At 32.5% G+C, this 10,587-nt stretch overlaps 1 protein-coding gene across 1 annotated transcript; it reads right to left on the bottom strand.

Moving 5' to 3' along the window:
• Window positions 1-2,657: 2,657 nt before the first annotated feature.
• LOC137820082 (plant cysteine oxidase 3) lies at window positions 2,658-10,121 on the bottom strand. The gene is made up of 6 exons (XM_068623871.1): window positions 9,840-10,121; window positions 8,873-9,024; window positions 7,627-7,789; window positions 3,786-3,983; window positions 3,281-3,438; window positions 2,658-2,788 (listed from the first exon to the last, which is right to left on the bottom strand). The coding sequence occupies exons 1-5, from the start codon at window positions 9,988-9,990 to the stop codon at window positions 3,314-3,316; spliced, it is 789 nt and encodes a 262-aa protein (XP_068479972.1). The 5' UTR covers window positions 9,991-10,121; the 3' UTR covers window positions 2,658-2,788; window positions 3,281-3,313.
• Between the last annotated feature and the right edge of the window lie 466 nt (window positions 10,122-10,587).

The raw sequence follows: 10,587 nt of genomic DNA, 5'->3' as shown, positions 1-10,587 counted from the left end.
GAAGATTATGTTAAATTCGTAATCAACTTCTCCTATGCAGACTACCATAGAAAAATACAACTAAATATATATATATATATATATATATATATAAATAAAAGATCTCTTGAAGAAGAAAGGTTGGCGATTGGCAACTACAATAATATTCTTTATGTTATTATGATATTTAAGAAATTCACAAACCCTAGTTTGTGAGAAAGAACATGATTATGTTCATTAGCAACCTAATCAAATATTTATTTGTATCTTGTGTCTGTCTTCAAACACGACCCTCTTTTAGTTAGTAAACATGTGATCATTTAAATCACGTCCTTTGTACTAACGAAGTTATTTATGGTTGAGTTCTAAACAATACTATGTTTAGTCATAAGTGACCCAAGTCCAAACAATACTTATTTGTTTAGCTAAGAGTGACTAAGATCCTATGTTATATATATATATATATATGATCTCTTGAAGAAGAAAGGTTGGCGATTGGCAACTACAATAATACTCTTTATGTTATTATGATATTTAAGAAATTCACAAACTCTAGTTTGTGAGAAAGAACATGATTATGTTCATTAGCAACCTAATCAAATATTTATTTTTATCTTATATATATATATATATTGAGAAAAAGGAGTTGTTTAGAATCCATTTCTAGTTGTTATCAGAGTTGGAGAAGTTCTTCTTTTACAAGTTACATACCCACATACAAGTGTAGAGAGGCCTTACATGCTCTTCATGCAACATTAGTTGTATATCTCTTTTTCAAGCATCTACCCACATATAAGGCATGACTTATCATTTATAGAATTGATATATTTTTTATGAAAAGTTAGACCAATATCATCTTTTTAATATTACTTAAGGGAGAGAAAGATAAACTTTAAAGACATTAAGTCTAAATGGGAAGAAGATAACAAGTTAAGAGGGAGCTTAGAACAAGAAAAAAGACGAAGAAGAAAATGTTATTTTTTTTCTTTTCCCCTATAATATTGTAGTATTCTTTATCAACATAAAAGAGTGAAAATTATCTTGTATTTTTCTTGAGACATAACACCTCTTTTAGTTAGTAATCTTGTTAAATTTTTTTTATCACATTTCTTATAAGCATTTTTTTTTATCTTTTAGTTAGTTACTCTTTCACTAATTAGCATCTTTGTCCCCTTCTTTGCTTGAAAAAGTATTTAATTGTCTTTGAAAGGGAGGTGTTAAATATGGGAAGTTTGGAGGTATGCCAAGGATGTCATACAAAATTATAACTGACCCTTTGCTATGTAAAGGAGGGAAATGTTCTCTTTTTTAGCAAGGATAGTGTATGAAGGAATGCCGAAATTTGGGAAAGAATAAGCATCCTACTGGGATGTTGAAATGCACGCTAAATGTAATATGTGAAGGGTTTTAGAAGATCACAAGATAGACATTTCTTGGAGGATAATCTAGAAGTGAGAGTTGCAATTATGGTCTACAGTTAAACAACCTTGATGGCTGAAGAACACTCCAAGAGGAAACCATGAAGATAAAAGTGGGGGAAAGTTTTGGAGTAATGCAGAGGTAGTCTTAATTGGAAGGTTTCTTATAGTAAGGGTGACTTATTTGTTTTGGTGAAGTTATACAAGGAGAACATATGATGTGCAAGTTTGTGTGGTTTGATTGGAGTCACGTTGTGTTGAGTATGGATGAGAATTATATGTTTTGGTTGTACATATTTGACTCTTAGATTAGCTATGTTTTAGTTGTCTTGAACAACTATTTTGGGACTGTTGTTTTTTTCCTCCAGAGAGTATTTTTTTGGGGTTATGCATATTCATAACTGTCGGTTGTAATAGGGTTGGACCATCCTTAAAATGCTTCACATTTATTTATTCTTTTGTTGATAAAAAATATAGGAGTGATTGTTGTTTCAAAGAATATTTAGTGCGTTATCATTACAAGAAAATCATTAAATAATAACTAAATTCAGAGACAAAAAATAATTAGTCACTATATTGACTAAATTAGATACTAATTTAGAGACTAAAAGATTATTAGTATCTAAAGTAGTTTCTATTATTAATAAAATATTATAAATTGATATCTAAATTAGCTACCAAAGTTTTAGATACTAATATTTTAGATTCTAAATTAGTCTCTAAAAATTTGATCTTTTTGATACTAACATCTGGTACTAATATTTGATCTTTTACTAAGTTTCATTGTTATTTTCGAAATTATTTTGAACACATGTTAATAATTCAAATATGTCTTTAATTGAAGTCTTATTTAGTTATCTGAATAATCTCTTAGATGCATGATTCAAAAAGTAAATTATTAAAAACCTTATGAATAAATATGCATTGAGACAAATCAATAAGGTACTATATAAATTAGTACACTCGTGTTTCATTAATGAGATTCAATTGTCTTTAACTAACACATTTCGTCAATAGTCAACTTTAATTTATGCTAAACAAACTCTAACTCCCCTTTAATTTATTGTTATTGCTAATTTTTTTATCACTTACCGATATATTTTGAATTGTGATTTACTAATTTCACTATTATATTAGATTCGTTAAGAGACAATTTAGGATCATCTAACCACAATTATATTATCATGATTATCTATGCTAAATATCATTTTAAATTGACTACTAAAACGATAGTTATCAATGCCCCCACAACATAAAGACTCATTTGAAATGATACTTTAATTTCATTATGCTACAAGGTTATAATGTTATTAGTTGCATCTCAAAAGTTACACAAATCTATCATACTACTTTGAAGAACTCTCTTGAAGTTCCCATGAGAAGCTTTCACCCTGCAAATTAAATATATAATCAAAAACAATTTTGACATTTATTTAGCGTAAGACATACAAATAAAAAATATTTATTCCTTGTCATATTTTCTAAATGCATTCATTATCCATCCACGCATTAACAATTTTTTACTTGTGTGGATTTACCATATGTCATTTACATATTCAACAAATAATGAACATGGTGAACAAGTAACATCAAATTGTTGAACACACCCCTAAAATGCATCACGACTTTGGACATAGTATGGAACACAAACTAATGATGCTTATAAGAATGTGCAAGGAAAGAACATCTAAAACTTTTATGATGAGGGAACATAGTATGGAACAAAAAATCCACTAGTATTTATAGCAAAGAAACTACAGATTTATTTATCAAAATCTTTGCTCAAACGCATTGGAAAAAAGAGGCATATATAAAACAGAACATGCCATCCATCAGCAATTTAGATCCTCTTGTGTGTAGCTTCCAGGTGCAATATTGGATACCTGTATTTTGCGCGTTAATGTGACCAACCAGAGCTAGAGCTGAATAGCTGGACCAGCATATACCCCCTGACGCATATAAAGATCACTAGGTGATTCTAACTCTGCGAGCCAAGCATATTCCTCCTCTTCCCCATCACATACAGGTGCATTTCCAGCTGCTGCAGAGCCACAGGCATCAAGAAAATCACTCGTAGAAATCCATATTTAACTCACTTCCTAAAAAATGCATGAGTTCTATAAAAGAATTCTAATTTCTATAAGGGCATCAACATATTTTCAGAATTAAGAATTGTAATTCAATTTTTTCATTCCCTAATCATAACTTATTTTGATCCAATGATATATAGCACAGAAGGTTTTAAGCTGTTGCAGGTCAATTGTGGCTGATGCAATCCATAATCATGTAACAATTGCATCATGTGATATGATCTGCAATTGAAACCTTGATCACTACAATATAGTATGATGTATACAAAAGAAGCAATATTACTAAGCAGTTACTTACCGAATGCTGAATAAGGATAGTCATGATAGTAAGTACACTTCCTTTCTTCTTCAGCATAAGGAGGAGTGAGAATGTCTAGCATCGCACAAGGTGTTACCGCTGTAAAACAGTGCAGATTTCCACCATGTTTGGGATATAAGACTGATGTTTCACACGGTGCATTCAACACCTTATCAACTGCTAATTTTGCTAGTCTAACTGCCCCAGAGAAAAAAAAACTCAATTAACAAGTAGGTTCAATATATGGATACAGTAGAGCGGAATGCATGAGCCATTACATGATGATTTTCACGTTGTCAAATTTCAAAAGATCTACTGAAGTTCTATATAAGAATGTATATTTAAGTTCTCAATGACCGAATTAGCAAACTAATCACCAACATAGCATAATGATATTACTTAATTACTTGTAAGCAATTCCATTATGAGGACTTTAATCACTTTCTAAGTTGATCATAAGGCACTGCAAGTTTGCATCAACTGCCATTTTTTTTTCCGCTTTATCAGTAAACTAAGGGGAAAGGAATATAAAAAAGTCAGCAACTCTCCACCCGAAATAACCAAATGAAGGGATAATGGAGATGAAACAAATAGCAACAAGTTATTGGGTTTTGTATCGTAATATGTAGAGTAAATCACACTAGGACCCCCTCCTTTTGGGTAACATTACATTCGTACCATCTCTGTTTTTTGACCCTACAAAAGATCCCCTGAAATCCATAAAAATGTGACAGATGCACTCCCTGTTCTGTTAGGGGACTTTTTTTTAACATAAAGCCGTCAGATGAGGTCTACATGCCTCTTTAAAGCTTTTATCTTCCTCATTGCAACTAAATTACAAAACACTAACATGATTCTCGGTCCGTGTTGAAGAAAACCCCCAAAATGACAGCAATAACTTTGATTGAAGGAACTATACTTGAGTAATTTTAAGAATGAAAATGCATTAAAATGTATTTTAGGTATGAATATGCCATTAAACAGACAAGGGACTTAAGGCACAATCGACCTAATACATGGGTAGACGATCTAATCATGTATAGTCTAATCCTTTATCAATCAATACAATCTTGTCTACGACAACCCATCAAAGTTACTTAGCATGTATTAGGGAAAAAAAGTCTAACATACAAAAGTTCAAAGTCTACACAAAAGAATACAAAGGTTACACAATGTTACGTGAGGTTTAGACCATGCTAGATGGAGCGCTAAATCTACACTATCTTGACAATGTTACACCATGAAGCATTAGACGCAACAAAAGTTTAGACAATTATATACATACAAAGCGCTAGACAAAGGTACACATAGTCTATCCAAAAGTGCAAACGACTGGACACATTGCAAGAGTAGATACACTGCAAGCCTAAACAAAGACTAGACATTACGTGAATACAAGACAAAATCTAGAAAATGTCAGCATGAAAAGTAGACATATTATACACATTAATATAACAAGATACAATTTTGAATTGCTTGATAGTCTCTAGTGATAGTTTCCTAACTTTGAAACAACTTCTGTTTCATGCAGAAAAGACTAAGGATTCTAAGTGATATATGTAAACTTATTGCTATCTCGTAATGCTCCTATGTGTTAGATCATGAGATTGTCTACTAAACGACTTAGAAAGAGTGAACAATATTTGTGAAACCTTCATTGTGTGAATCTATTCTCTCATACAAGGAGCATTTATAAATCATATCTCTAGTTACAGTATCCTTGTAATCAGTTTTAAACAACTTTTGTTACAAGGTCAAGAGGAGTAACAGTGTGTACTCGAAAAAGCCAAAATTGGCTTAATGTAAAATAATACTTGTATTTTATCTTAGGGGGAGATAAAGGGATAGCCATAGTCACTTTGTGCACTTGGGATAGTCAGGGGTAACTTTGTGTACTAGCCAAAAGTGACAACAAATAAAATACTTGTAATCAAATTTGATCAGCAAAACCTTTTACGATTTGTAAAGAAGAACTAGACACACCTCAGATTACGGTGAACCAATATAGAAATTAAAAGTGTTAATTTTTGCATCTATTGCTAGTGCACCAACTCTTTTTTTAATAAGCTCTTACGAAAAAATTTGTTAACTATTATTTTATTAGCTCTACTCAAACCTCCCTTCTAGAGCTAATTTGTTATTTTCAATTGGTATCAAAGTTAGCCTCTTAGGTTAATTCCTTGCATAGCATAAAGAGTATCCAAATGCTGCAAGGGAAAACAAGAGTCAACCAGTGAACGAACCACCTCTATTCAAGGGTTAAAAATCCGACTACTAACAGAGTGATTGTATTCTTCGAATCATGTCATATCAACATGATGGATGTTATAGAGAGAATGTAATGTACATCCTAGTAGACCGCAACAACAAGCTCGTGCCTAGAATGTAATGGACAAACAAGCATAAACAAAGATATTAATGAAAGGCTTGAAATATGCTGATGTGTGCAATATCTCGTACAAGTATACGAATTTCCTCATTGTCCACAAGTAGACTAGTCTCCAAACTCATTTTCTGGTGAACTCAAAGTAGACTCGACCAAACCCAATTCACTTGTGGTAAACTTGTGAGTTTGAGTTTGAGTCACTAAGTCCATGGTTGGGCACAAAAACCGAATGAAATGTAGTCATCCTATGTTTTGAAAACATATATCATAGGGTAGCAACTTCAAACGTACCTCTAGGGTTTGATTATATCTCACACATCATCTTTGGCCACCTCTGCTTCATGTTGCATCTTAAGCCCTATTCACATCTAAATTGTTTAAAGACATTTAATAGAGGAATTTTCATATTCAAGCATCATCTGGTCAGTACTAGATATGATTTTGAACCTTGTGCCTTCGTGCTAGAAGTTAAAATTGTAATGATAAAAATTGTGGCAGAGGCTAAGAAAGCATCAATGAAGAAAGAAGGTTGAATAACATTGAAGAGTTTGATGAGCAAAGTGAAGGAGTGGATACCACTTAAAGTAGTGGGAGGATGTTCAAAAATAAAGGAAATACAAAATTTAGTGATGGTGTTCAAGCTACTTTAAATCAATTGTATAAAAGGTGGGATAAAGAAAAGGTTGATGGTCAAGTTGTTGAAGTTTTCTACACAAATGTCTTTCTATTAAATGTTATTAGAATCTGACTTTTGCAAAAATATGAGATGATTGGGAGATATGGTGTTGGCTATAAAGATCCATCTTATCATGTTGTTAGAGAGAGGCTTCTGGAATGTACAATGCAAAAAATTGATCTAATCCTTGAAGAGTAAAGGGAGGAGTGGAAGAGAATATGTTGCACAATTATGTCTTATGGTTGGACAAATAAGAAAAGACATTCAATTTAACGGCTTAATTGACTCTAGCATGTGTAGATGAATTAAAAGCATCATGGATGGGTTTGTTTAGCTCTGGAGAGTGGAAACAAGCAAATTTGGAACATATATTGAAGGGAGAAAAGTTGAGAATGTGGTTTTGTTATAATTATAGAAATAAGGAGTTGATCCTATATAATCAAGAATATCTAGATTATATATATATATATATATATATATTTCCGTATCATATCTTTGTTATTAGAGGATATCAAATCTACTCTGCTTATTACATTGATTTCTTTTTCTCAGTATAGATAAAGCACTCGTGCTGTCTCAATAAAATTCCTAAGGAGGATAATATGTGCTGTGCAATATAAGGAACAATGTCTTCAAATTTCAATGAAAAATTAATAAGGGCAGCCTCACCTTATTCAAAAACACAGCAGACATAAAAATTAATAATAAAATAAGAGGCAAAAATGAAACAAGGAGACTAAATAAGAAAGCCATAAGTAAATGAAATATACAAGTCAAACCTCGAGGATATCCAGGTCCTTTACTTTCTACGACGAAGGGAGGCTCAACCCAGTCATAAGCTTTCACATGCAAAGAGCCATAGAGAAGTTTACTGAATACAGTCATCCCAGGATGATCATGGAGTGGAATGACTGAAGAAGTTGGGAAACAGAATATACACATCTGCACCAATTGACATTGCTTACTTTTAAATCCAAATCTTATTACACACATTAGATTATCGCAAGAAAACAATTATAATGAAAATGTCATGACAAACCAATTCACAAAATATAATGAACAGTTTGGCTATATATGAACTAATGAACCGTACAATAAACACCTTATACTAGTACCGAGAAGGCAAGACTAATGAAAAATCCATAACACGGACATATAGACATCAAGCTAGCAGGCTTGCAGCAGTGCAGAGGCAGCCTACTAACACAGCATACATACAAACACATAAATGTTGACATCATAGTGCTGGAGTAGGGAAGAAAAAAATAAGATAGATGGTTAGCATATTGCTACTATGCTGACGTTGAAATTAGCCAACATGTTCATATACTGACATGAAAGGATAAAAGCAATGATATCTTAACTGTTTTGCTCAATCATCCAACATACACGCAGAATCTGACATTAAAACATTGCTACCAAGAAGAGTTTGAAATTGGCCAACATGTTCATGTACTACTTGCAAATGGATAAAACCAACGATATATTAACACTTTTGCTCAATCATCCAACATAAACGCAGAATCTGACATGAAAATATTACACTTCCAAGAAGAGATTGAAACTGGTCGACATGTTTATGTGCTACTTGCAAAAGGATGACATCTTAACTCGTTTGCTCAACCATCCAACATTAACGCAGAATCTGACATGAAAACATATTGCTTCCAAGAAGAGGTTGAAACTGGGCAACATGTTTGTGTACTACTTGCAAATGGATAAAACCATATTTAAAATATTTTCAATCATTCAACGTACAAGTAAAATCTGGTATGAGCCTGATTCCAGTTAAAAGGAGTACAAAGTGCTCAAATGGCACCGCTTACGGTTTCGCCTTTTCTTCTTGGTTTTCTGCATTGCAGTTTTAGCCACTATTCATGCAAACAAGAAAACAAATCTAGGCTCGGATGCAGAGCAAACTACTTGCCAGCCAAAGACTTTGATATGCAATAACTAACAACAACACCGAGCTAATATAAATAGTTGTCTTACTGTGGTGGTGCATACTAAAGTGGTAAAGCTCACCGTAAAACTATCACAATCATGAATGTCCAAATATGTTATTGGTTGAGCCCATCGAGCTACTCTATTAAGTACATTAGCACCAAAAAAGCCATGCCCTCGATCATTATCTGCAGTTTCTTCTTCAAGGCCAACATCAGCAGGTTGAACAGTGTCTGCCAAGTCACGAATAATTAACAATAATCAAGATTCCATTATCCAAAGCAGCGCAACATCTGCATTTCAAAGTTCAAAAATATATGAAAAATAATCTGGATTTAGATAGGAAATCACCAACTTACAAAATTCTGCAGAAACAATAAATACCCTCTTAATATGCACAAGTAAAATAGTGGTAACGTTCATCTCGCTAAACAGATCAAACGTGACAACAATTTACCAACATCATATTCGCTATTCATTGAATGATTGCCCAAAATCCGTGACATCAGAATGCAGCAACAGGCCAAATTCCCCACAAATCTACTCTTCGAAACACCCTTTTCAACCCCCAAAAAAACAAACGGGCAAAGCTACTTTTTTGTTCCACAATTCATCTTGGACCTCTCCAAGAGGTAAAATAACCTAGATTAATTATTAATTACAAAAAAAAAAGAAATACCCACATTGCAATAAAATAACCTAGATTAATTGGTGGTCGCAATAAAATTCGCAGCTTTCACATTTTTAAAGTTGTATTGCTCTTCGCCATTGTGCTCAGTTTTTTTTCTCTCCATAGATTAATTAGGAGTATATTCATTTTTATTCTTCAAAACCAAACCAATCATAGAACTTTCATGCATTACAATGTAAAGCAACATCTAGAAAATCAAAACCAACCAACCATAGCGCTTTAATTTAATCGTAAAAGACCATGCTCACCCAACAATGTTCCCAAGACTCGAAAGCCCAATTTGACAAACAGAACGTTGAGGACGATTGGAGAAAAAAAATGCAAACTTGAACTTCGAGAACAACCAAAGAGACATACCCAGAATCGAAGAGAGCTTCTGCAAAGCCTGGGACGAAGGAGGAGGTGTTCCAGAGGGTGAAAAGATGGTTTTGCAGTGGTCATACAATGTCTGAACCTTGGAGCTTTGGGACCTCATACTCAAGTATCTGCGTAATGAAGAGAAAACCATGTCCTTTGTTCTCTATTACTACCCTCAATTCTCAGATAATACTTGTCGTGATCTGAACACGCTTTTTTACTACAATTTGTAAGGTTCAAAAACAAAGCCATTTCAGTTCAAGGAAAATGCCATCTTTTTCCCCATTTCCTCTGCCCCCATTTTTTCACCTCAAAATTTAACTTCTTATAAACAATATTATGATCCTACATTAGTTTTATATGTTTTTTTTTCGTAAATTGATATAAATTCATTTCATATTTTCTGAATTGGATAAAAAAAATTATTTCAAAATTGGATCGTCGTAATTGTGTTGATTTCTTGAATAATTCTTTTTTTTTTATCTATTTCAGAAAAACTAAATAAAATTAATCTATTTAAGAAAAAAAACCGTTTCATATTGATATTCAATAAAAAGAATATGCTAAACTTGCCTTTTTTTGCATAATTATATAACAATTAATAATGATATTATAATTTGGAGATGTCTCGCTTTTAAAGACGAATATATTCTATGAATATTAGTTAAAAAAAATTATTGAAGGATGAGTCTTTGGAAATATTTTATAAATTTTGTATATAAAAAGACTTATTTATTCCGTAAGTAAA

Source organism: Phaseolus vulgaris, chromosome 9 (assembly GCF_000499845.2).
Source record: "Phaseolus vulgaris cultivar G19833 chromosome 9, P. vulgaris v2.0, whole genome shotgun sequence".
NCBI lineage: Eukaryota > Viridiplantae > Streptophyta > Magnoliopsida > Fabales > Fabaceae > Phaseolus > Phaseolus vulgaris.
This window is presented reverse-complemented; position numbering and strand designations above follow the sequence as displayed.

What these genes read in the sequence shown, in the direction of transcription:
- LOC137820082 (XM_068623871.1), bottom strand. Translation starts at nt 9,990, where the DNA reads ATGGTTTTCTCTTCATTACGCAGATACTTGAGTATGAGGTCCCAAAGC. An exon ending in GAAGCTCTCTTCGATTCTGG is followed by an intron (nt 9,025 to 9,839) that starts GTATGTCTCTTT and finishes GTGACTTGGCAG; the next exon opens with ACACTGTTCAACCTGCTGAT. An exon ending in ATGATTGTGATAGTTTTACG is followed by an intron (nt 7,790 to 8,872) that starts GTGAGCTTTACC and finishes CAATTGGTGCAG; the next exon opens with ATGTGTATATTCTGTTTCCC.